Below are 22,612 nucleotides of genomic sequence, written 5' to 3'. Positions count from 1 at the left end.
TGTCCTAAAAAAAGTATTTTAGACCCATGTGGTCTAGATCTTTATTTAGGGCTGCTGTGTCCTTGTTTATTTTCTGTCTCATTGCTCTGTCCATTGATGAGAGTGGGGTGCTGAAGTCTCCTGCCCCATATGTATTTTCTCCAGTGTATATTTTCAGAGATGGAATTGTCTAATGTATTTTAGCGCTCCCTTACTTGGTGAGTATATATTGATGAGCATTATGCCTTTTTGGTGTATTGTCCCCTTGATCATTATATAATGTCCATCCATGTCTCTTAGCCCCATTTTTTAAGCTGGAAATCTATTATATTTGATATAAGTATGACTACCTCTGCTGCCTTTTGGGTGCCATTTGCTCGTAGAATTTTTCCAACACTTTATTTTCATTGTATGTTTCTTTCTGGAACTTAGGTGTATTTCCTGGAGGCAGCAGGACACTGCTACTCTTTGTCTTTTTATTAGTGAGTTTAGTCCATTAATGTTCAGGGTGAGTATTGATAAGTGGAAGTCTGTTACTGTCATTTTGTTCATTGTTTAATGTTTCTATTTTACTCCTTGTTCACTACTATGTATTCATTCCTTTGTTGGATGAGATCCTGAGGCTCCTTTTAATATTACTTGCAGTGGGGAATTAGTAGTAGCAAATTCCCAAAGATTTTGTCTGTCTGAGAAGGTCCTTATTTTTTACTTATATAGGAAAGACAGATTCAGATGTGGCGATGTTGGTTTGATCAGATAGGGATTTTCAAATAACTGCCATTATTATTTTAAGGGCACTAATGGGAAAGACAACAACATTCAAGAACTGATAGGTAGAATGATACGGAAATTCTAAGAAAGAGCAAAAATGCAGTAAAAGGTAGAATGGAAAAGATGAACAGCATGCATGATGAAATAGGGAATTTCAACAAAGAAATGGATACTATTAAGAAAAAAAGAAATACTAAAACTGAAAAATACAGTATCAGAAACATATAATTCACCTGGTGGGCCTAATAGCAGAGTGGATGTAAGTAGAAGTCATCAGTGAAGTTTCAAACAAGTTAATATAACTTACTCAGATTGATTCACAAGAGAAAATGAGTATGGGAGAAAAGAGAGTCTCCAAAATATGGGCCAATATAAAATGGTTCAACACATATATAATTGAAGTATGGATAGAAGAGAATGAGAACAGGACAGAAGAAATAGTGCATGAAGAAATTTGAATATTGATGATGCATATCAATTAACACTAGCTCAGCAACTTTCAGGAAGCATAAATTAATCTAGTTGTATCATGGTAATATTGCTAATAGAGCAGATACACAGAGAAAATTTTAAAAGAAGCAAGAAGGAAAATGCACATATAAGGAGGGAGTGATGTTAAGAATGACAACTCATTTAATCAGACATAATGGAGAAAGAAAACTGAATAAAATGCCAGAAGAAAGATAACGCCATTTTGTAATTCTGTGACCAGTGACATATTCTTCAAAAATGAAAGTGGGCCATCTTGGAGCCTGTGGAGGCCTTGCTGGGAACAGGACTCTAAAATATGACCGGAAGGCTGTGGTCCAAGGCCATTTTTGCTGAATAGAAGCGGGGGCCTCTGGAACCAAAGGGGGCACACAGCTTTTAAAATTGAAGGTGTTTATGTTGAGATGAAACTAAATTCCCTCTATGCAAGAGATGTGCTTTTGTGTACAAAGCGAAAAACAATGTGTTAATTCCTGGTGACAAACTGAATAAAACCAGAGAAATCTGTGGAAAGGTGAATTGTGCCCATGGAAACAGGGATGTGGTTTCCTGCCAAATTCCTAAGTAGCCGTTCTGTTAAGTCCATTGGACACAGAATCTTTTTTTTTTTTTAGGTTCATATAATTTACTTATTTTTAATATTTTATTTTATATAATTCTTACATCATTTTTCATCTTTGCACAATGTATGCATTTTCATTATGGTTATATTTCCCCATATAATTGCACCCCCACCCTTAATTTGACTCTAGGCCTTCTTCTCCCCGCCCCCCATCCCTTCCTCGCCCTGCAATATGTCTCTGGTTTATAGTTGCTTGTTAATTTTGATTTTTACTTTGTATTGATTAGTCTTTTTCCTGGTCTCTTATTTAAGTTTTTTAAATTCTTGCTATGAGCGAGACCATCTGGTATTTTTCTTTTTTTTTCTGACTTATTTCGCTGAGCATGATCCCTTCCAGCTCCATCCATGTTGCTGCAAACTGCATGTGTTTATCTTTTTTGATTGCTCAGTCATATTCCATTGTGTATATGTACCACATCTTCTTGATCCAGTCATCTATTTTGGGGCATTTGGGTTGTTTCCATAGCTTAGCTATTGTAAATAGTGCTGCTATAAACATAGGGGTGCAGGTGCCTTTTGGAATTAATGTTTCTGTGTCATTTGGGTAAATACCTAGGAGTGGAATTGCTGGATCATATGGAAGCTCTATGTTTAGTAGGTCAAGGAATCTCCACACAGCTCTCCATAGTGGCTGGACCAGTTTGCACTCCCACCAGCAATGCAGGAGAGTTCCTTTTTCTCCACAACCTCACCGACATTTGTTGCTAGTTTTTTTAATATGTGCCATTCTCACTGGTGTAAGATGGTATCTCATTGTAGTTTTGATTTGCATTTCCCTGATTACAAGTGATGTTGAACATTTTTTCATATGTCTGTTGGCCATTTGCATTTCCTCTTCAGAGAAGTTTCTTTTTAGTTCTTCTGCACGTTTTTTGACTGGATCATTTTCTTTGTTTTTGTTGAGTCTCACCAGCTCTTTGTAGATTTTTGTGATCAGTCCTTTATCATTAGTGTTGTGTGCAAAAATGTTCTCCCAGTAGGTGGGGTTTCTCTTTGTTTTTGTTACTGTCTCTTTTGCTGTGCAGAAGCTCTTTAATTTGATGTAGTCCCAGCTGTTTATCTTTGCCTTCACTATCACTGCTTTGGGTGATGTGTCTGTGAAGATGTCTTTGAGGTGCATGTCATGTAGCGTTTCACCTGTATTTCCTTCTATGTATTTTATGGTTTCAGGTCTTATGTCTAGTTCTTTGATCCATTTTGAGTTGGTTTTTGTGCATGGTGTGAGGTGGTAGTCAAACCTCATTCTTTTGCATGTAGCGACCCAGTTTTCCCAGCACCATTTATTGAACAAACTTTCTTTGCTCCAGTGTATATTCTTTGCTCCTTTGTCAAAGATTAGTTGACAATAATCTGTGGGTTTATTTCTGGATTTTCTATTCGGTTCCATTGGTCTGTGTGCCTGTTCTTGTTCCAGTACCATGCAATTTTGATGATTATGGCTTTGTAGTATAATTTGAAGTCTGGAAGTGTGATGCTTCCATTCCCTTCTTTGTTTTTCAGCAGAGCTTTGGCTATTTGGGGTTTTTGGTGATTCCATATGAAATTCATCAATAATTGTCCTATTTCTTTGAAGAATGTCGTTCAAATTTTTATTGGAATAGCATTGAATCTGTAAGTTGTTTTTGGTAGGATGACCATTTTAATAATGTTAATTCTTCTAATCCATGAGCAGGGGATGTCTTTCCATTATTTGTGTCTTCTTGTTTCTTTTAACATTGTTTTATAGTTTTCTTTGTATAAGTCCTTTACCTCTTTTGTTAGATTTATTCCCAAGTATTTGGTTTTTTTGTTTTGTTTCAATAATAAAAGGGATGGTTTTTTTGATTTCTTCTTCAGATTTATTGTTTGTGTATAGAAAGGCTGATTTTTGCCTGTTGATTTTGTATCCTGCCACTTTACTAAACTGATTGATTAGTTGAATTAGTTTTTCTGTGGAGTTTCGGGGTTCTCTATGTATTTTATCATATCATCTACAAATAGTGATAGTTTAACTTCTCCTTTTTCTATTTGGATTCCTTGTAAGTCTTTCTCGTCGTATTGCTCTGGCTAGGACTTCCAGTATTATATTGAAAAGCAGTGGTGAGAGTGGACATCCTTTGGACACAGAATCTTTTATGATGCTGTACCCATCATGGAGTTAAGAAAGCAAATTAAGTAGAAAAGCAAATAATTGGAAAGCAAATAAAGTAAAAGTGGTTTGTTTTCTTGTGGGGGGACAAAAAGATGAACTTGAAAAACATTTTATTCAGCCAAAATCTGAGAGAAATAGTCTTCAGCAGACCTGCACTTCAGAAAATGTCCAAAACAAAACAAAACAAAACCCAACTCTTTAGGCTGAAGGGAAATAATACCAGATAGTAAACTGGATCTGCACAAGGGAATAAAGATCACCAAAAAGAGTAAATGTGGGCCATGAAAATTATGTGTGTGTGTGTATATATATATATATATATATAGATAAACATATGTTTCATAAATTTATAAAGTTATATATATGTACACATGCATATTATTTTAAAAACTATTGACTTCAAAAGTTGTGGAATTCACAACCTATGTGAAATTAAAATAGATGATGGCTCTGAAGGGGAAGGGGGAAAACAATTATATTGTTGTTTTCATTGTTTATGAAATATATATTTAAAGTACGTTATGCTGAGTTAAGGATGCATACTTTAATTTTCAAGATCTCTAGGATAATACATAAGAGAAGATAAGACGGAATTGTAAGGTAATTGTTTTTCTATCTAGAATAAGGCAGAAAAGCAAGAAAAAGGGGGCAAGAAACAGAAAGGACAAATGGAAAACAAATACCCAAATGTGAGAATAAAACCTAGCCATGTCAATAACAATATAAAATGCAAACATTTCAGAGATACCACTTAAAAGGCAGCACTTACCAAGCTCAATTTAAAAAAAAAAAACAACTAAAATAGATCTGCTTTTAATGATGAAACACAGATTTAAAGAAAATAGTGGGGAAAAATCACCATGTGAACACAAAGAAAACAAATGTAGCTATATTAATATCAAAGTAGACTACAAATCAGACAAAGAGGGACATTACTTAGTGATAAGAGTCAGTTTATCAAGAATGAACAATCCGTAGATATATATATATATATATATATATATATATATATATATATATATATATATATATAAAGAGAACTAAGAGAACTCCCAAGTTCATGGGCTAAAAATAGAACTAAAGGGAGAAATAGACAAACCCACAATCAGAGTTGGAGAGTTTGACAAAAAGATAAGTTTAGTAATTGATAAGACAGGTAAGTTTGAACAACACTGCCAACCAGTCTGACTTAATTGACCTTTATAGTACTCATTTCCCAAACTGGAGAACATAATACTGTTTTATTGTTCACTTGGAATGTTCACCAAGCTCAGGCAAAGTATTGCATAATGTTACTTACATGTAGAGTATAGAGAAACCAAACAAAGGGTCAGATAAAGATGAACTTAAAAAACGAACCCTTGGAGGGCCTTCCCTGGTGGCGCAGCGGTTGAGCTCTGGGCTGCGAGGCTGCCCACAGCCTCGCCAGCACCAGTTCGTTCCCTGGCCGCCAGCGAGGGTCCCACAAAAAAAAAAAAAAAAAAAAAAAACACGCACCCTTGGAAGCTGACTGCAGAACTGAAGCACACAGAGAGAGGGATGAGAACATAGTGGGGAAAGGAGTACACTGGACTGTGGTGGTGGACGGTGGTGCCTTGGTGGGAGGAGAGCTGCAGTCACCACACCTGAAGTGGCGGAAAGCTATCCTTGCAGAATACCAACGCTGTGTAAGCCAACATTGCCTTAATTGAAAAAAAAGAAAGACATCATAAAGAATGTGATGATAAAGAGTTAACATAATAATCTTTTTAGGTAATTCTCACATATTGGAAAATCAAGCAAATGTCTTTTAAAATAATCCTTTCAAAGAAGATACCAAAATGGAAATTACAGAAACTATTTTAACTGCATGGTAATGAACACAAAAAATACCAGTATGTCTTTGGTATTTATTTACAGAAGTGCTTAGAGGGAAATTTGTATATTTAAATGCTTATATTAGAAAAGAAGAGAGATTTAAACTCATAAACACTTTTCTCAGATGAGCCCTTAATGTGGCTCAGCAGTCGTGCTGTAATTCCTCCGTTAATTAGTTTTCCTGTCCTTTGAGCACCTTTTCATATCTTTTTTATGCACGTCAGACTTCCTTACTCTGAACTGATGACTTGCTTCTTATTTCTCTGGGAAAATAAAGGTAGTCAGAGGAGAACAAAACATCCCCCTTCTGCTACATCCACCCCCTGATATGTTCTGCTCACCCTTTTAGTGGATGGCTAATAATGTCTCTCTCTAAAGGACTGGACTCCATACTCGCACTTTCCCTCTGGGGCTACATTAACTTTTCCTATATCGTCTTTTTTCTATTTACATCATTCCTGCAAAATATAAATATAATGAGAAATCTCAGATCATCCTCTTCCTATTGCATATTTCTTGCTTCACTTCACAGTACGATTCTGAGAAAAATTCTTTTTATCTTCATATATATATGTACTTGTGTGTGCATATGCATATATATAATTGTGTGTCTGCGTATATATGTGCATATATCTTATATCTCATTGTCTTTTTGTCCCACCCACTCTTGAGAGTGTGCCGCACTATCAGCGACTTTCAGATGCTAAATCCGGTGCTGGTCTCAGTCTTGTTACTTGATCCATTGACCTAGTTGATATCTTCCTCTTGCAGAAACTTACTTTGCCAGACTTCTGAGTCAGCATGCATCAGTGTTCTACTTCACAAGCTATTCTTTGCTTTCTGTGAGTATCTTCCCTTCCCTACATTTTGAAGTGCTTCAGGACTTGGTCACTAAAACTCTTTGTTGCCTGTTTCCATTCACTGGGTGACCTCATTTCAGGAGTGGCTTGAAATACCACCTTTACGTTGATAACTGCTAAATTTAAATCTTCAATCCTAACCACTCTTCTCCACTGCAGACTTCATATATAACTATTTACTCTTTATCTTCACTTGGATTTCTCATAGACATCTCAAACTCAACATGTCTAAAATTGAATTAATGATTTCTTTCCTCTCACTTTCCTGCTCTCACCCCCGTCAATCATAGCAAAAGGAAACTCTTACAGTTTCAGTTGCTTTTGACTCTTCTTTCTTTCATACAATATATCTTCAAAATATGTACCAATTAGCACCTTTGCTGCTGATGTCTGGGCCTACCTACCACATTCTGTCACTGCTCAAAACACCTGTAGCTTCCTGTCTGATCTTCCCATTTTTACTCCACTCACCCCAAACCCAAAGGGAAGGACATTGGTTTTTCTGTCCACCATTTTCCCCTCCATTCACTAGGCTGTAGCTGCACTAGTGTGTTTCCACTTGAAGGTTCCACCCCAAAATACTCACGCGGTTCACTCCTGCACGTTTATCTTTTGCCTGCCCAAATATCGCTTTATTGGAAAGACCTTTCCTGACTCCAGAGCACTACCCACTTGCTGCCACACTCCCTTACTCTTTCGTTTTCTTCACAGCACCTGTCATCATGTGATATATTACCTGTTGATATATTGTCTGTGTGGTTTATCTGTGTATCACCTTTGTGACTGTTTCATTGTTGTGTGGATTCAGGCGACTAGGATAGTGCCTGATACACCAGCGTTAAATATTTGCTTAATAAACCATATTTGCTTAGTTGACATGTTACCTCGTTCTTATAAAATGCTTAGAAAGAGTATTGTAAAGTGGTATACAAAAAAGTTCACTATAGTTAACTGGATAACTTTTTTTACTTTTTATTTTTCTGAGTTTTCAAATTTTATACCATGAACATTGATTATTAAGATATATCAGAGAATCAGGATGTATGGTATGTTTTTTGACTTTTACACAGACATAAACATGACAAAGACAAAAGAAATAAATCAGAATGTTAGCAATATGTGTACTATAGACTTTTGGGCCATTTTTCCTATTGTTTACTTTTTGTGTATTTTTTTTAACTGATTGAATTTTTTTATTTTCTTACATGTTGTTCTTTTTTGTACAATGTATGATTTCTCCCTTCCATGAATCTCCCACCACCACACCACCTGTGAACTGTCACCACAGTCCCTTGTGCCCCTTCCTGTCCTATTTTGATTCCTCTTCCACCCCCTCCCTTGCTGTATGCTTCAGAGCTGTAGTTGGCTTGCAGATTTTGTCTTCTTTTTTTTTTACTTTTCTGTATTTCTTACAATAAGTGTGTATTGCTTTCATAGTAGAAAAGAACAACCTTTTTCAAAAGAAGAAAACCTTAAGGCCCAGTAGTTGTGACTTGTTATTTTTTGTAATTCGGCAACTGTACTGTTTTACAGACACTGTAAAATTTCTTTTTTTAACTGATTTAAAATTCATAAAACAGTACAAAGAATTCTCATAAACTTTAATCCATATGTCATTTTACCAATGTTTTTCTTCAGTTTCCTCCCTTCCCACCCCCCGCCCTATTTTTTTTTTTTTAATTTTTAAAGGACAGATTTATTAGGAAAAGGAGAAAGAAAAAGAGGCATCTGCATAGTCACAGGTGGTCAGGACAGCTGCTTCCCTTTTATTACTCTCCTTTTATTCTCCTCCCTTTCTCAAAGGTGTATGCACATGCACACACGGACATTTAATATCAAATCATTTAAAATGATGTATATGAAATTGTTTCCTTAATCTGGAACCATTTCTCAGTCTTTGACTTTAAGGGCTTGATAATTTTTAAAGGGAATCAGCCATTTATTTTGTGGCCCATCGCTTGGTCTGGATCTTCTGGTGTTTCCTCACCAGCAGACCTAGGATATTCGCAGCACTATCACAGAGCGACGACACCTCCTCCTCAGGGTGTTGCATCAGGAAGCACATCTCTTATGCTTATCCCATCACCACCTGCCTTGACTTTGGTGACTTGATTAAGGTGTGTGTTGTAGGTTTCTCTAAAACTCCCCCCTCCCCGTGTTATTAATCATATCTTAAGAAGACCACGTTGAGACTATATAATAGCCTGTTTCCCCCTCGCCTCTACGTGCTGGTCTTAGCATCTATGGATGGTTCTTTCCCAAAACACTTATTATGGTGTTGAAAATGGTGTTTTTTGTCATTTCATAATTTCTTTTGCATTTATTAGTTGGAATTACTAGTTTTTACTTCTTTTTTTTAAAAGATTTATTTATTTATGCATACAAGAGCTGGGGTACAGGCCAGAGATGCGGGAGGTGAGAGGATTCAGCAGAGACAGTGGGGAACAGAACAGGCAGATTGACTGAAATACACTGCTGAGGGGAGCAGCAGGCAAGACACGAGAGGTCTGCTGCACCGTGTGGGTTTCTCCTGGTCCGGCCGGGGATCGAACTCGTGCTGCAGAGGCTGCGGATTGCTTCATAGTGCGATGCTTAACCCCTTGTGCCACCAGGGAGGCCCAGTTTTCACTTTTCTTATTGTTATTCACTTTCACGTAATCCTATCAGTTTGGACTCATGGATTCTTATTTTAGTCTATGGGTCAGAACTCATCATCTTTATTGTTTGTTTTGATGCTCACATTTTCCCAGACTTGATCAGTGGAGCCTTTTAGCCTTAATATGTCCTTTTGATATGTCCCCACCATTTTCTAAGTTCTTTTTCTTTTTTTTTTTAAAGCACAGCAAGATATTCTAAACTTGTCTTATACTTTTCTACCCTTAGTCCTAGAATCAGCCATTTTTCCAAGGAACTTGGTTCCTTTCATGAAGAATAAAAAGTCTTGACAAATCAAGATCTGGCTGCTAGGTGTGAGTATTAAGATGTCTGGAGGCCTTTATTATGGCTGGCTTCTGCTCCACAGAAAGAACTCACATCAGACACAGATTCCAGTAAATCATCTTTTTAAAATATAATTGAAAATCAAATTTTTATGCTTTTGCAGTTTGGAGACGTACTTCTCAATCAGACATACTTGGACACAAGCTCATAATGGTCCCAGTAAATACATAAGTGGATTCTTTATCAATAAAGAACGACTAAATTACACTTACCTCAGTATGGACTTTAATTCAAGTTAGAATTATTTTAGTTTAGCTATTAATGGACTTGTCATTGAAAGAATAAAATTAAGCTTTTCAAATAAGTTGCTGTTTGCAAAACGGAATACTGTAATTGTAACACTCTATTCTTGTTCATTGGAAAATATAGATCCTTCCATTCTCACACTCAGCAGCTGGCAAAAGATTTAAGTATTCAAGTCTATAATTTCTTTTTCTTTTTATAAATAGAGAATTATAATGGACATGTTGTATCAATTGCATTTTTTTAAATGGGGAGTCAACAGTGAAGGTAGAGGGCACATGTTATTTATAATTTATCCTTTTCAATCTCTGTGCTTTGAAAATGCTGGTGTAACTTTTTCAAGAGACTTGTGTCTATTCCCGTATTCTTGGTGATGCTTGTTGTCCCTTAATTAGATTTCTGCATAAGTGAAGGGAAAAGGATGGGATTTTTTTAGAGTTGCATGGGAATATTGTTTTGGAAACTATGAAGGGTCAAGTATAAAATCAAAATTGGCTGTCTATTGACTACATCTTTATTCCAAATAAACAATGTATAGACTTGGCTGTAAAGTATTTGGTAGACAGTGCTTTGTCTGTAAATCATGCAGATGAATGGACAAGCATTTTCCTAAATGAGTTTCATGAAACAGTAGTTCTGAAAGAGGTTATTAGATGTATGCAGACCCACTCAGTTTGAAAACCTGGTTTGCTAGATTTCTTTTGCAGATTCCTAATACATCCTTACATATTAAAGAGTTTGAGGTGTCTCAAGGCAGAGAGAGATGTTTAATCATTTTAGCCCAGCACTTCCCAAACTTACTTGAATGGGGAGCATTTGTTGGTTATGTACTTGTTAATAAGAAAACACTGGTTTAGACCATGTGTTTTTTCTTCAAAAGATACAGAGCACTGGCTCAGTTCAGGCAATGCAGAATTAATAGTTATAGATCATGTTCTTTAGAAAAGCACTTAAAGAATGAATTACAGTTACATGATGAATCCTATGACTGAGGTTTGTTTATTTTTTTTATTATTTATTTTTTAGATAATAAATTTTATTGTTATATTCCCCATACAATTGCAGCCCCCCCATTCTGACCCCAATCCCTCCCCTCCCGCCCCCACCCCCCTAAAAGTATCTCTGGTTCATAGTTTTTTGTTGATTTTGATTTTCACTTTCTTATAGTTATTCATTTTCCTGGTCCCTTATTTAAGTTTTCTAGATTCCTGCTATGAGTGAGACCATCCGGTATTTTTCTTTTTCTTTTTGGCTTATTTCACTGAGCATGATCCCTTCCAGCGCCATCCATGTTGCTGCAAATTGCATGTGTTTATCTTTTTTGAATGCTGAGTAATATTCCATGGTATATATGTACCACATCTTCTTGATCCAGTCATCTATTTTTGGGCATTTGGGTTGTTTCCAAAGCTTAGCTATTGTAAACAGTGCTGCTATAAACATAGGGGTGCAGGTGTTCTTTGGAATGGATGTTTCTGTGTCCTTTGGGTAAATACCTAGGAGTGGAATTGCTGGATCATATGGAAGCTCTATGTTTAGTAGGTCCAGAAATCTCCACACAGCTTTCCACAGTGGTTGGACCAGTTTGCACTCCCACCAACAGTGCAGAAGAGTTCCTTTTTCTCCACACCCTCGCCAGCATTTGTTGTTGCTAGTTTTTTTAATATGTGCCATTCTCACTGGTGTGAGATGGTATCTCATGGTAGTTTTGATTTGCATTTCCCTGATGACAAGTGATGTTGAACATTTTTTCATATGCCTGTTGGCCATTTGCATTTCCTCTTCAGAGAAGTTTCTTTTTAGCTCTTCTGCCCATTTTTTGACTGGATTATTTTCTTTGTTGTTGTTGAGTCTCATCAGCTCTTTGCAGATTTTTGTGATCAGTCCTTTATCATTAGTGTTGGGTGCAAAAATGTTCTCCCAGTTGGTGGGGTTTCTCTTTGTTTTTGTTATTGTCTCTTTTGCTGTGCAGAAACTCGTTAATTTGATGTAGTCCCAGCTGTTGATCTTTGCCTTCACTATCACTGCTTTGGGTGATGTGTCTGTAAAGATGTCTTTGATGTGCAAATCACGTAGTGTTTCGCCTATATTTCCTTCTATATATTTTATGGTTTCAGGTCTTATGTCTAGTTCTTTAATCCATTTTGAGTTGATTTTTGTGTATGGTGTGAGGTAGTGGTCAAGCTTCATTCTTTTGCATGTAGCGACCCAGTTTTCCCAGCACCATTTATTGAACAAACTTTCTTTGCTCCAATGCATAGTCTTTGCTCCTTTGTCAAAGATTAGTTGACCATAAATCTGTGGGTTTATTTCTGGATTTTCTATTCGATTCCATTGGTCTGTATGTCTGTTCTTGTTCCAATACCATGCAGTTTTGATGATTATGGCTTTGTAGTATAGTTTGAAGTCTGGGAGTGTGATGCCTCCATTCCCTTCTTTTTTTTTCAGGAGAGCTTTGGCTATTTGGGGTTTTTTGTGATTCCATATGAATTTCATCAATAATTGTTCTATTTCTTTGAAGAATGACATTGAAATTTTGATTGGAATAGCATTGAATCTGTATATTGCTTTTGGAAGGATGGCCATTTTAATAATGTTTATTCTTCCAATCCATGAGCAGGGGATGTTTTTCCATTTCTTTGTGTCTTCTTCTATTTCTTTTAACAGTGTTTTATAGTTTTCTTTGTATAGGTCCTTTACCTCTTTTGTTAGATTTATTCCCAAATATTTGATTTTTTTTGTTTCAATAACAAAAGGGATGGTTTTTTTGATTTCTTCTTCTTCAGATTTATTGTTTGTGTATAGGAAGGCTACTGACTTTTGCGTGTTGATTTTGTATCCTGCCACTTTACTGAACTGATTGATGAGTTGAATTAGCTTTTCTGTGGAGTTTTTGGGGTTCTCTATGTATAATATCATATCGTCTGCAAATAGTGATAGTTTGACTTCTTCTTTTCCTATTTGGATTCCTTGGATGTCTTTCTCTTGTCTTATTGCCCTGGCTAGGACTTCCAGTATTATATTGAAAAGCAGTGGTGAGAGTGGACATCCTTGTCTTGTTCCAGATCTTAATGGAATTGCTTTCAGCTATTCACCATTGAGAATGATACTGGCTGTTGGCTTGTCATAGATGGCCTTTATGATGTTAAGGTATGTTCCTTGTATCCCAAGAATTTCAAGGGCTTTTATCATGAATGGGTGTTGCACTTTGTCGAAAGCTTTCTCAGCATCTATTGATATTATCATATGGTTTTTATATTTCTTTTTGTTGATGTGTTGGATAATGTTGATTGATTTTCGGATGTTGAACCATCCTTGTGTCCCTGGAATGAATCCTACTTGGTCGTGGTGAATTATCTTATGGATACATTGTTGGATTCTGATAGCTAAAATTTTATTGAGGATTTTTGCATCAGTGTTCATTAGGGAGATTGGCCTGTAGTTTTCCTTTTTTTGTGTTGTCCTTGTTCGGTTTTGGTATTAGTGTAATGTTGGCTTCATAGAACGTGTTTGGTATTGTCCCTTCCTTCTCAATTTTTTGGAAGAGTTTGTGAAGGATAGGCACTAATTCATTTCTGAATGTTTGGTAGAATTCATTTGTAAATCCATCAGGTCCTGGGCTTTTGTTTTTGGGGAGGTTTTTGATTACCATTTCAATTTCGCTAATTGTAATTGGTCTGTTTAGGTGTTCTATTTCTTCTTTATCTAGCTTTGGGTGATTGTAGAGTTGTAGGAATTTGTCCATCTCCTCTAGATTGTTAAACTTGTTTCCATATAACTGTTCATAGTAGTTACTGATTATTCTTTTGATTTCTGCTGTGTCTGTTGTGATTTCTCCTCTTTCATTGATGATCCTGTTTATTTGTGCTTTCTCCCTTTTTTCCTTTGTGAGCCTGGCTAGGGGTTTGTCTATTTTATTGATTTTTTCAAAGAACCAGCTCTTGGTTTCATTGACCTTTTGGATTGTTTTTTTAGTTTCAATTTCATTTATTTCTGCTTTGGTTTTTATTATTTCTTTTCTTCTACTGGTTTTGGGGTTTTTTTGTTGTTCTTTTTCTAGATCTTTGAGCTTCGAGATTAGGTTGTTTCTTTGAGTTCTTTCTTGTTTCTTGATGTGAGCTTCTATTGTTATATATTTTCCTCTTATTACTGCTTTTGCTGCATCCCATACATTTAGGATATTGGTGTCCTCCTTGTCGTTCAATTCAAAAAATATTTTAATTTCTTCTTTGATCTCCTCATTAGTCCAGTGGTCTTCCAGTAGTGTGGTTTTTAATCTCCACGAGGTAGGAAAGTTCCTTGCCTTCTTTTTATGGTTTATTTCTAGTTTGATGCCTTCATGGTCAGAAAAGATGGTTGATATGATTTCAATCTTGGTGTATCTGTTGATGTTTGTCTTGTGCCCCAGTATGTGATCGATCCTGGAGAATGATCTGTGTGCACTTGAGAAAAATGTGTACTCCGTTTTTTTGGGGTTTAGTGTTCTATAGATGTCTGTTAAGCCCAATTGCTCTAGGTCCTTATTTAGAGCTTTGGTTTCTTTACTTATTTTTTGTCTTGTTGATCTATCCATTGTTGATAGTGGTGTGTTGAAGTCTCCCACTACGTATGTGTTTTCTTCGATGTCTGTTTTCAGAGAGGACAACAGTTGTCTGATATATTTTGGTGCTCCTTCGTTTGGTGAGTATATGTTAATGAGTGTTATTTCTTCTTGAAGTATTGTCCCCTTGATCATAATGTAGTGACCAATGGGGTCTCTTTTTATCTTTTTGAGTTTGAAATCTGTTTTATCTGATATAAGTATAGCTGTTCCTCCTTTCTTTTTTGGTCCGTTTGCTTGTAGGATTGTTTTCCATCCTTTAACTTTGAGCCTATTTTTATCTTTTGTAGCTAAATGTGTTTCCTGGAGACAGCAAAAGGTTGGGTTTTGTTTCTTAATCCAGGCTGCAACTCTATGTCTTTTTATTGAAGAGTTTAGTCCATTTACATTTAGAGTTAATATTGATATGTTAGAATCTGTATTTGCCATTGTGATTGTCTTTCCTTTGATTTTATTTATTCTTTTAATAACTTTTTTTTTTTTTGGCCTTCTTTCATTGTTATTCGTCCCTCTGAGGTTCTGGCTTTAGGACTCCTTGTAGTATTTTTTGGAGTGGGGGTTTAGTTGTAATGAAATTCCGGAGTTTCTGTTTGTCTGGGAAGGTCCATATTCTTTCTTCAAAGAGGAAGGAGAGCTTTGCGGGATAGAGTATTCTTGGTTGGCATCTGTTTTCTTGGAGTCTGTTGACTATGTCCCTCCACTCTCTCCTTGCCCATAGTGTTTCTTCGGAGAAGTCTGATGTCAGCCTGATTGGCTTTCCTTTGAATGTTATCTGTTTCTTCCCTCTCGTCAGCTTCATTATTTTTTCCTTGTCCTGGATTCTTGGGAGCTTTACTATTATGTGTCTTGCTGTATTTTTCCTTTTGTCGTGGAAGTTTGGTGTTCTTCTTGCTTCTTGTATATCAATTTTCATCTCCTTCTTCACATTTGGGAAGTTCTCTTCAATTATCTCTTTGAATATTTTCTCTGTTCCTACATCTCTCTCCTCTCCTTCTGGTATTCCTATAACTCTTATATTTCCTTTCCTCATGGAGTCAGATAGTTCCCGAAGTCTTTCTTTGTTCTTTTTCCTTCGTACTTCTCTTTCCTTTTCTGTTTTGGTTCTTTTTATTTCTGTGTCTTCAAGATTACTTATTCGTTCTTCCATTTCATCTATTCTGCTTTCATTGCTTTTCCCAGAATTCTTTAGTTCTTCCATTAATTCTTTGATCTCCTGCATTTCTTTTACTTCCCTCTTTAGGGACTCAATTTCTTTCTTCTGACCATTGTTTTCCCTCTCTAGGGACTCAATTGCATTCTTCTGATCGTTGATTATTTTTCCCTTATCATTGTTTTCTTTTATGACTTCTGTCAGTTTTTTAATCACGGCAATTTTAAATTCTCTTTCTGGAAGGCTCAGAAATTCTTCCAAGTTATTGTCGTTGCAATCTGGGGGCTGGTTTTCTTTTTGTGGTGTGCTTTTTCTCTGGAGAGTTGCTAGGTTGCGTGTGGTTCTTCTCCTCCCTACTGTCTGTTTTCTAATTTGCCGTATGCGTTGGGACACTGTGTTGTTGGGACTGGCCGGCATCTTGGGTGGGCTTCTCTGCTCCCCTCTGGTTCCTCCAGGAGTTATCTGTCAGTTTCAAGCAGTCTTTACTGGAGAAAGGTCCCTGTTCTAAAATGCCGATGTGGGGACACACTCCCCTGTGCGCCTGGTCTGCCCCGGCGGTGGGTTACTGCTCCCCCTCTGGGCTTGGACTGCAGGCCAGAGGGGGTCTGGCGTGGGCGAACTTCCCCCGCTCACCTCTGACTTCTGAGGAAGCCTTCTGCAGGTAGTCTTTACTGAAGAAATGTCCCTGTTCTAAAATGGTGATGTGGGACACACTCCCTGCGCGTCCGGTCTCAGGCACACTCTTCTGTGCGCCTGGTCTGCCCGGGCTGTGGGTGCTCGCTCTCCCTGTGGGCTCAGACTACTGGTCGGAAGGGGCCCGGTGTGGGCTAACTCCCCAGCTGGCCACTGGCTCCTTCAGGAGTCTCTGCTGGCTTCAAGTCGCTAGGTGGCGCCAGAGATCTCTCCTAGAGCCCTTGGGGAGCTGATTTTCCACCCCGTGTGACAGGGAACAGAGCAGGGATGGTAGGGTACACCTCAACGGCTTTGGGGTGCTGTGTCTGCCTTGTGCCCCACCGTCGTGGGGAACCCACGCCCCTAATTTCGTGCCCCGGGTCTCAGTTCCAAAGCCCTCAGTTCCAGGACGCGGGCTGTAGCCCAGATCAGTGGCGCGGGAATGGCGCCTTTCGAATCCCGCTCCCCTGCCTGGGTGCCTGGTTCCTGCTCACTCAGGGAGGGCCTCCGTGCGTCTCCCCGCAAGCCTAGGTCGCAGGCGCGGGGACCTGGGCAGCTGCGATCCGATCCGGATCCGCGTTTGCTTTTCAACCGCACTGCTTTTCAGTGCGATCCGCGCCGCTTTTCCATGCAATCCCGATCTGCGTCTGCTTTTCCAGCGCGCTGCTTTTCAGCGCAAGCTTACCGGGCGGCCGGGGCTGTGTGCTGGTGCTGGTGCTGGCCTCCTCCTGGGGGGCGGGGTCTCTCTTTAATGGCGCCTGGAGCTCACCTCCGCGGCGGATCCTGCAGGGTTCTCCACAGCTCCCGTTCACGGGGTGTGGTGGCTGAAATAGTTCCTTTCCACTCACAGTCCCGCTTGCTGCGTCCTTTGTTCTTGTTGGCCGTTTTGGTTTGTTGTTTCCCTCCTCTCTGCCGGTGGGAGAGTGCCGCCTCTGTGGGCGGGGGAGGGGAGCAGGGTTCTGCGCTTTCCTCCCTTCTGGTCCTCTTTTATGGCAACTTTCTTCTTTGGGCAGTTTGCTGGAGTCGTCCGTTTATCTTCCGTGTCCCAGTTCTCACTGGGACCTGCCGCTTTTCCTCCCTATTAACTTTTTTTAATGGGAGATCTTACTCGCAGCGTCTCCTTGCCGCCATGTTGCTCCGCCCCCCTCGACTGAGGTTTGTTTAGATACACAGTGTGTTCCCACAGTTCTGTTCTTAAGGATTGACTTAAGTTAATGCATTTTTATTCATTTGTTCCAAAATATTTTTTTTTTTTTTTTTTTTTTTTTTTTTTGTGGGACCCTCGCCAGCAGCCGGGGAACGAACTGGCGCTGCAGAGGCTGCGGGCAGCCTCGCAGCCCAGCGCTCAACCGCTGCACTACCAGGGGAGGCCCGTTCCAAAATATTTTTGAGCCACTACGATAAACCAGGCATGCCCTAGATTTTTGGGAATTTTACAATGCACAGAACTGAAGAGGATATTGCCCTCTTGGATTGTTATTCTAGTAGACTATGACAAGCAAGAACCAAGATGAGTAAGTATAAGACTTGTTACATCCTGATTAAATGCTAAGGAGAAAAACATAGCAGGGAGGGGATTAGGTGTGATTGCTGTTTAGCTGGGATTGCTAGACAAAGCCTCACTTAGAAGGTGACATTTTGGCATTAGACCTGAATTAAGTGAGGGACCAAACTATGTGAAACTCTGGGACAGAAATGGTTTAGACAGAAAGAACAGGAAAATACAAAAGCCTGAGAAGGAGCAATGATTGACAATTCTGAGAAACAGCAAAGAACAGGTGTAGTTAGAGGAATATGCAAGGTGATAGTGGGCCAGGTAGGTAAATGCAGCTAGGTCACGTAGGATCTTGTAAGCTGCTCTTATGTGGCTCTTGGCTCTTACTCTGAGATGACAAGGCATGGAAGAGATTTGAAGATGACAAGGCATGGAAGAGATTTGGAAATACAGAGGAGTGACAGGGTCTGTGAGACAGTGGAATGGGTCTAGAAATTGTAAGTAGTTCATTCTGGGCTTCATTAAAATTTAAAACATCTGCTCTGCAAAAGATATGTTAAAAGAATAAGACAGGTCACAAACTGGGAAAAAATATTTGCAAAAGACATTCTATGATAAAGAACTGTTATCCAAAATATGCAAAGAACTCTTAAAACTCAACAATAAAAAAATAACAAGCTGATTTTAAAAATGGGCAAAAGACCTGAATGCGTCACCAAAGGAGATTTACAGTTGGCAAATATCAATAAGCACAAGAAAAGGTCAGCATTGTTCATCACCAGGGAAAAGCAAATTAAAACATGTTATCATTACACGCTTATTAAAATGGCTGAAATCCTAAATACTGACACCACCAGCATGTGGAACAGTGAGAAATATGTGCATTGTTTGTGGGAATGCAAAATGGCATAGTGAGTTTGGAAGATATTTTGGCAGTTTCTCACAAAATTAATTGAACATACACTAATTGTGCTCCTTGGTATTTACCCCTAAGAGTTGAAAACTTAACGTCCATGCAAAAAGTTGCACCCAAATGATTATTCAGAATCACTAAACACTGGAAATAACCAAGTTTTCCTTCAGTAGGTGAATGGATAAATAAAGTTGGCACGTGTAGACAACAGGTCATTAATCAAGTATAAAAATGAGTGAGTTAGCAAGCTTTGAAAGACATGGAAGAATCTAAAGTGCATAGTGCTAAGTGAAAGAAGCCAACTGATTCCAACTATATGACCTTTTGGAAAATAGCAAATCTATGGAGACAGTGAAAAGACATTGTTTGCCATGGGTTGAGGGAAGGGGGACAGTGGGATGAACAGGTGGGTCACATAAAATTTTCAGGTCAGTGAAGCTACTTTTATATGATATTATAATGGTAGACTTACATCATTATACATAAGGCAAAATCTATATTATATACACCACCAAGAGTGAACCGTAAAGTAAGATGCAAAGTTTGGCTGATAAGGATGTATTGGTATATGTTCAGCAGTGATGAGAAATGTTCCAATTTGGTGAGGACTGTTGATAGTGGAGGGTGAGGGGGGTATACATGGACATGGAAACTATCTACCTTTCTGTTCAGTGGTTTTGTGAGCCTAAAACTGTTCTAAAATTGTATTTTTTTTAAAGTGGTTTGTCATAAAAAATAGGATGCAAGGGCACCTTGCACCCTCAGAGTGGGCAGTTATTGAATGTTTGTTAAATAGAGGAACTGTGTTAGCATTTAGAAATTCAACATAAGCAGCAAATACTGATTCCTGTCTTGCTTGTTCGATTTTCAGAGATGCCATTAATTACATTTTAAGCAAAGTGGGAATTGTCAAAAAAGCAGAGGTGAACCATACAGAAAAATTCAACTAAAAATTCAAAATAATGATTTTTAAAAGAATGCCACAACCAGCATTGTGTACCTGCATTTCAGAAAAGGAAGTAGAAAATTTAGTGCCATTGGAAAGTGTTAGGCACACAATACAGGATGTCTAACATTTCTGATTGTGAATGATGTAAAATCCTAAATTTAGAAACCAACATACTTACTGTGAATTATCTGGGGAATGCAAGAAAAATTTTGGTCCTGCAGTTCTTTTTATACATAAAGCATCCAAAATTAGAGTAATTTTCCCCCCAGAAAAGTTTAGTGGGAAGCAACTGGTTTGATAGCTCATATAGCAATTATATATAAAATTCTATACTTTGGGGGCATTTTAAAATTGTACAACTTTCAGATACATATAAATATCCCTAATGATTTTTTAAAAGTTCTAAAGACCTCTGACTGTGACACTTTATTTTTATAATCATTTGCACAAAATCCCATGTGTTGACAGTAATCGGCACTGGTGAGGATGTGTGAAGGCTGCTTCAGCAGTTCCTAACAGATGGCTTTCTCCATTCATTTTCTTCTATAGGCAAACATGCTGAAGACATATTTGGTGAGTTGTTTAATGAGGCTAACAACTTCTACATCAGAGCAAATTCTCTTCAAGACAGAATTGATCGTCTTGCTGTCAAAGTTACCCAGCTGGATTCAACAGTGGAAGAGGGTAGGTAATTGCATGAAAGCAATGGGCTAGAAGTGATGCAGATAAGATGGTAGTAACTCATTGTCGTTGATTACTGTTTTTTCCTTGGGGTAGTATACTGATATTTCATCTTGCTTTTCCTGGAAGAATAGTGAGGGGGAAAACCCACAACATTGGATTAGTCAAGAAAAGATTCAGATCTTGACTACCTCATTTGCCATATTCTCTTTTTTAAAAGAAAAGTTTTATGTATTTTTTTTTAAAGAACTATTTGAAATGCAGTAACTATTAGAACTCCAGTTTAGGTTTTTGGTACTTATTTTGAAGATACATTCTTACCTGAAAATCACAGAATCACTCCAAAGATCTGGTTCAACTAAAAGGGGGGACTTTATATTCACAGTGTGACAATGAAGGCTTCTACTCACTGCTCTTGTTACAATGATGCCCGCAAATAATCATGATGATGCTGTGATTTCAGAAATAGCATTTACTGAGGCCTTTTGACACTGGTTTTAAAATAATGTTAATATTGACAAGCACTATGTAGTTAATTGGTAATTTTGATGATAAACTTTGAAATTTTATCAACTTCAACTCCGTCTTTTGAATGAAAAACAGATTATACTGGAGAAATTGCAAAGAAAGTACAAGAAATGCCACTACATATTTTGAATTCTAACATCTTATTTTTCTAGTAGATCTATATTGGTACTAGTGCAAAAGTAAAATTTTATTTTTTAAATGTAGGTATTTATGAAATTCATCCCTATTTAAAAGTATGTTTGCTCCTCTTCAGGTCTTTTTCAAAGGTCAGAATTCAATTAGTGTGAATTAAAAATTGAACAAAAATGTACAACATTGAAATTTGATGTCCATTTTCATTCTTACTGACTTTTCCAATAGTAAGTGGGGAGCTAAAAACATGCCCTTTTAAATTAAACTTTTAAAATTTATCTTTTATTTAAAAAGATAAACATTTGAACCAGCTACTTGCTCTATTCAGATAAGTATTTGTGTGTGTGTGAGCATGTTTAAAGGTTTTCTTTAATATTGCAGCAGCAAAACTTTTTAGTTTAAAAAGCTTAAAATTTTATATTTATGACTACTCTAAATATAAGTTAAATAATACATTAAGCTTGTGACTTTAACCTCAGGATGTGTGCATATTGAGCATATACCCTTGAGAAATTATCTTCTCTTTTAAAATAGAAATAAGGGCCTCCCTGGTGGCGCAGTGGTTGAGCGCTGGGTTGCGAGGCTGCCCGCAGCCTCTGCTGCGCCGGTTCAGTCCCTGGCTGTTCCCCGGCCACCGGCGGAGGGTCCCACATGGTGCGCAGACCTCTCTTGCCGCCCGCTGCTCCCTTCAGCAGTGTACCTCGTCCTTCTGCCTGCTCAGCTCCCTGCTCTGGCGAATTCTCTCACTCTCCTGCACTTCTGACTGTACCTAGTGCTTATATAAATAAATAAACAAATAAATCTAAAAAAAAAATAATAATAAAATAGAAATAAAATCTTTCTTTTTAAACTTACTTTTTGTTTATAATTGGGGTGTAGGCCAGAGGTGTGTGGGGGTGGAAGGATTAACTGGAGACAGAGTGGGGAGCAGAACAGGCTGATTGGCTGAAAGACACTGCTAAGGGGAGCAGTGGGTGAGACAGGAAAGGTCTGCTGAGCCATGTGGGTCAGCTCCCTGGCCTGGGATAGAACTCTTGCTTCAGTGGCTGTGGATAGCTTCAAGGTGCTGAGACTTAACCCCTTGAGCCACCAGGGAGGCCCTAAGCATGGTTTTAAATGAACGACAGTAGATGTTCTAGGATGTGTGATTGTGTATCAAATTATACTTATTCTCAACAGTTAAAAGTATCTCCATATAACTCACCTTGGGGGACTTTTCTCTAAATAGTGTCACTACAGGATATCAACATGAAAAAAGCTTTCAAAAGTTCCACAGTCCAAGACCAGCAGGTGGTTTCAAAGAACAGCATTCCTAATCCAGTTGCTGACATCTATAACCAAAGTGACAAACCACCTCCCCTGAATATTCTTACACCATACAGGTATGCCTTCATCTGTTCACAGAACCTTCTCAGTACAGATAAGTTGAAAGAGGTGGTCAGTTTTGTGAAAGCATTTTTTTCAAACTTTGAAAATAATTTATACATAATTAGTTAATGGTATAGAACTGCTGAAGTTTACATATTTCAAAATGTAGAGA

General features: G+C 38.0%; 1 protein-coding gene across 2 annotated transcripts in view; it reads left to right on the top strand.

Annotated features, from left to right (window-relative positions):
* WASF3 (WASP family member 3) overlaps positions 1-22,612 on the top strand; it is a gene marked incomplete at both ends in the record, with an annotated part of 47,318 nt that overhangs the window by 4,969 nt on the left and 19,737 nt on the right. For both annotated transcript variants that reach the window (XM_084235154.1, XM_084235153.1), the window contains 2 exons: positions 20,281-20,415; positions 22,301-22,454. In XM_084235154.1, coding sequence (XP_084091280.1) covers positions 20,281-20,415; positions 22,301-22,454 — 289 coding nt within the window. The remainder of the gene's footprint in view (positions 1-20,280; positions 20,416-22,300; positions 22,455-22,612) is intronic.

This window comes from Talpa europaea, assembly GCF_964194135.1.
Source record: "Talpa europaea genome assembly, chromosome: 6".
In the NCBI taxonomy this organism is placed as follows: Eukaryota; Metazoa; Chordata; class Mammalia; order Eulipotyphla; family Talpidae; genus Talpa; species Talpa europaea.
The sequence above is the reverse complement of the archived record's forward strand: the minus strand, read 5'-3'. Positions and strand labels throughout refer to the sequence as shown.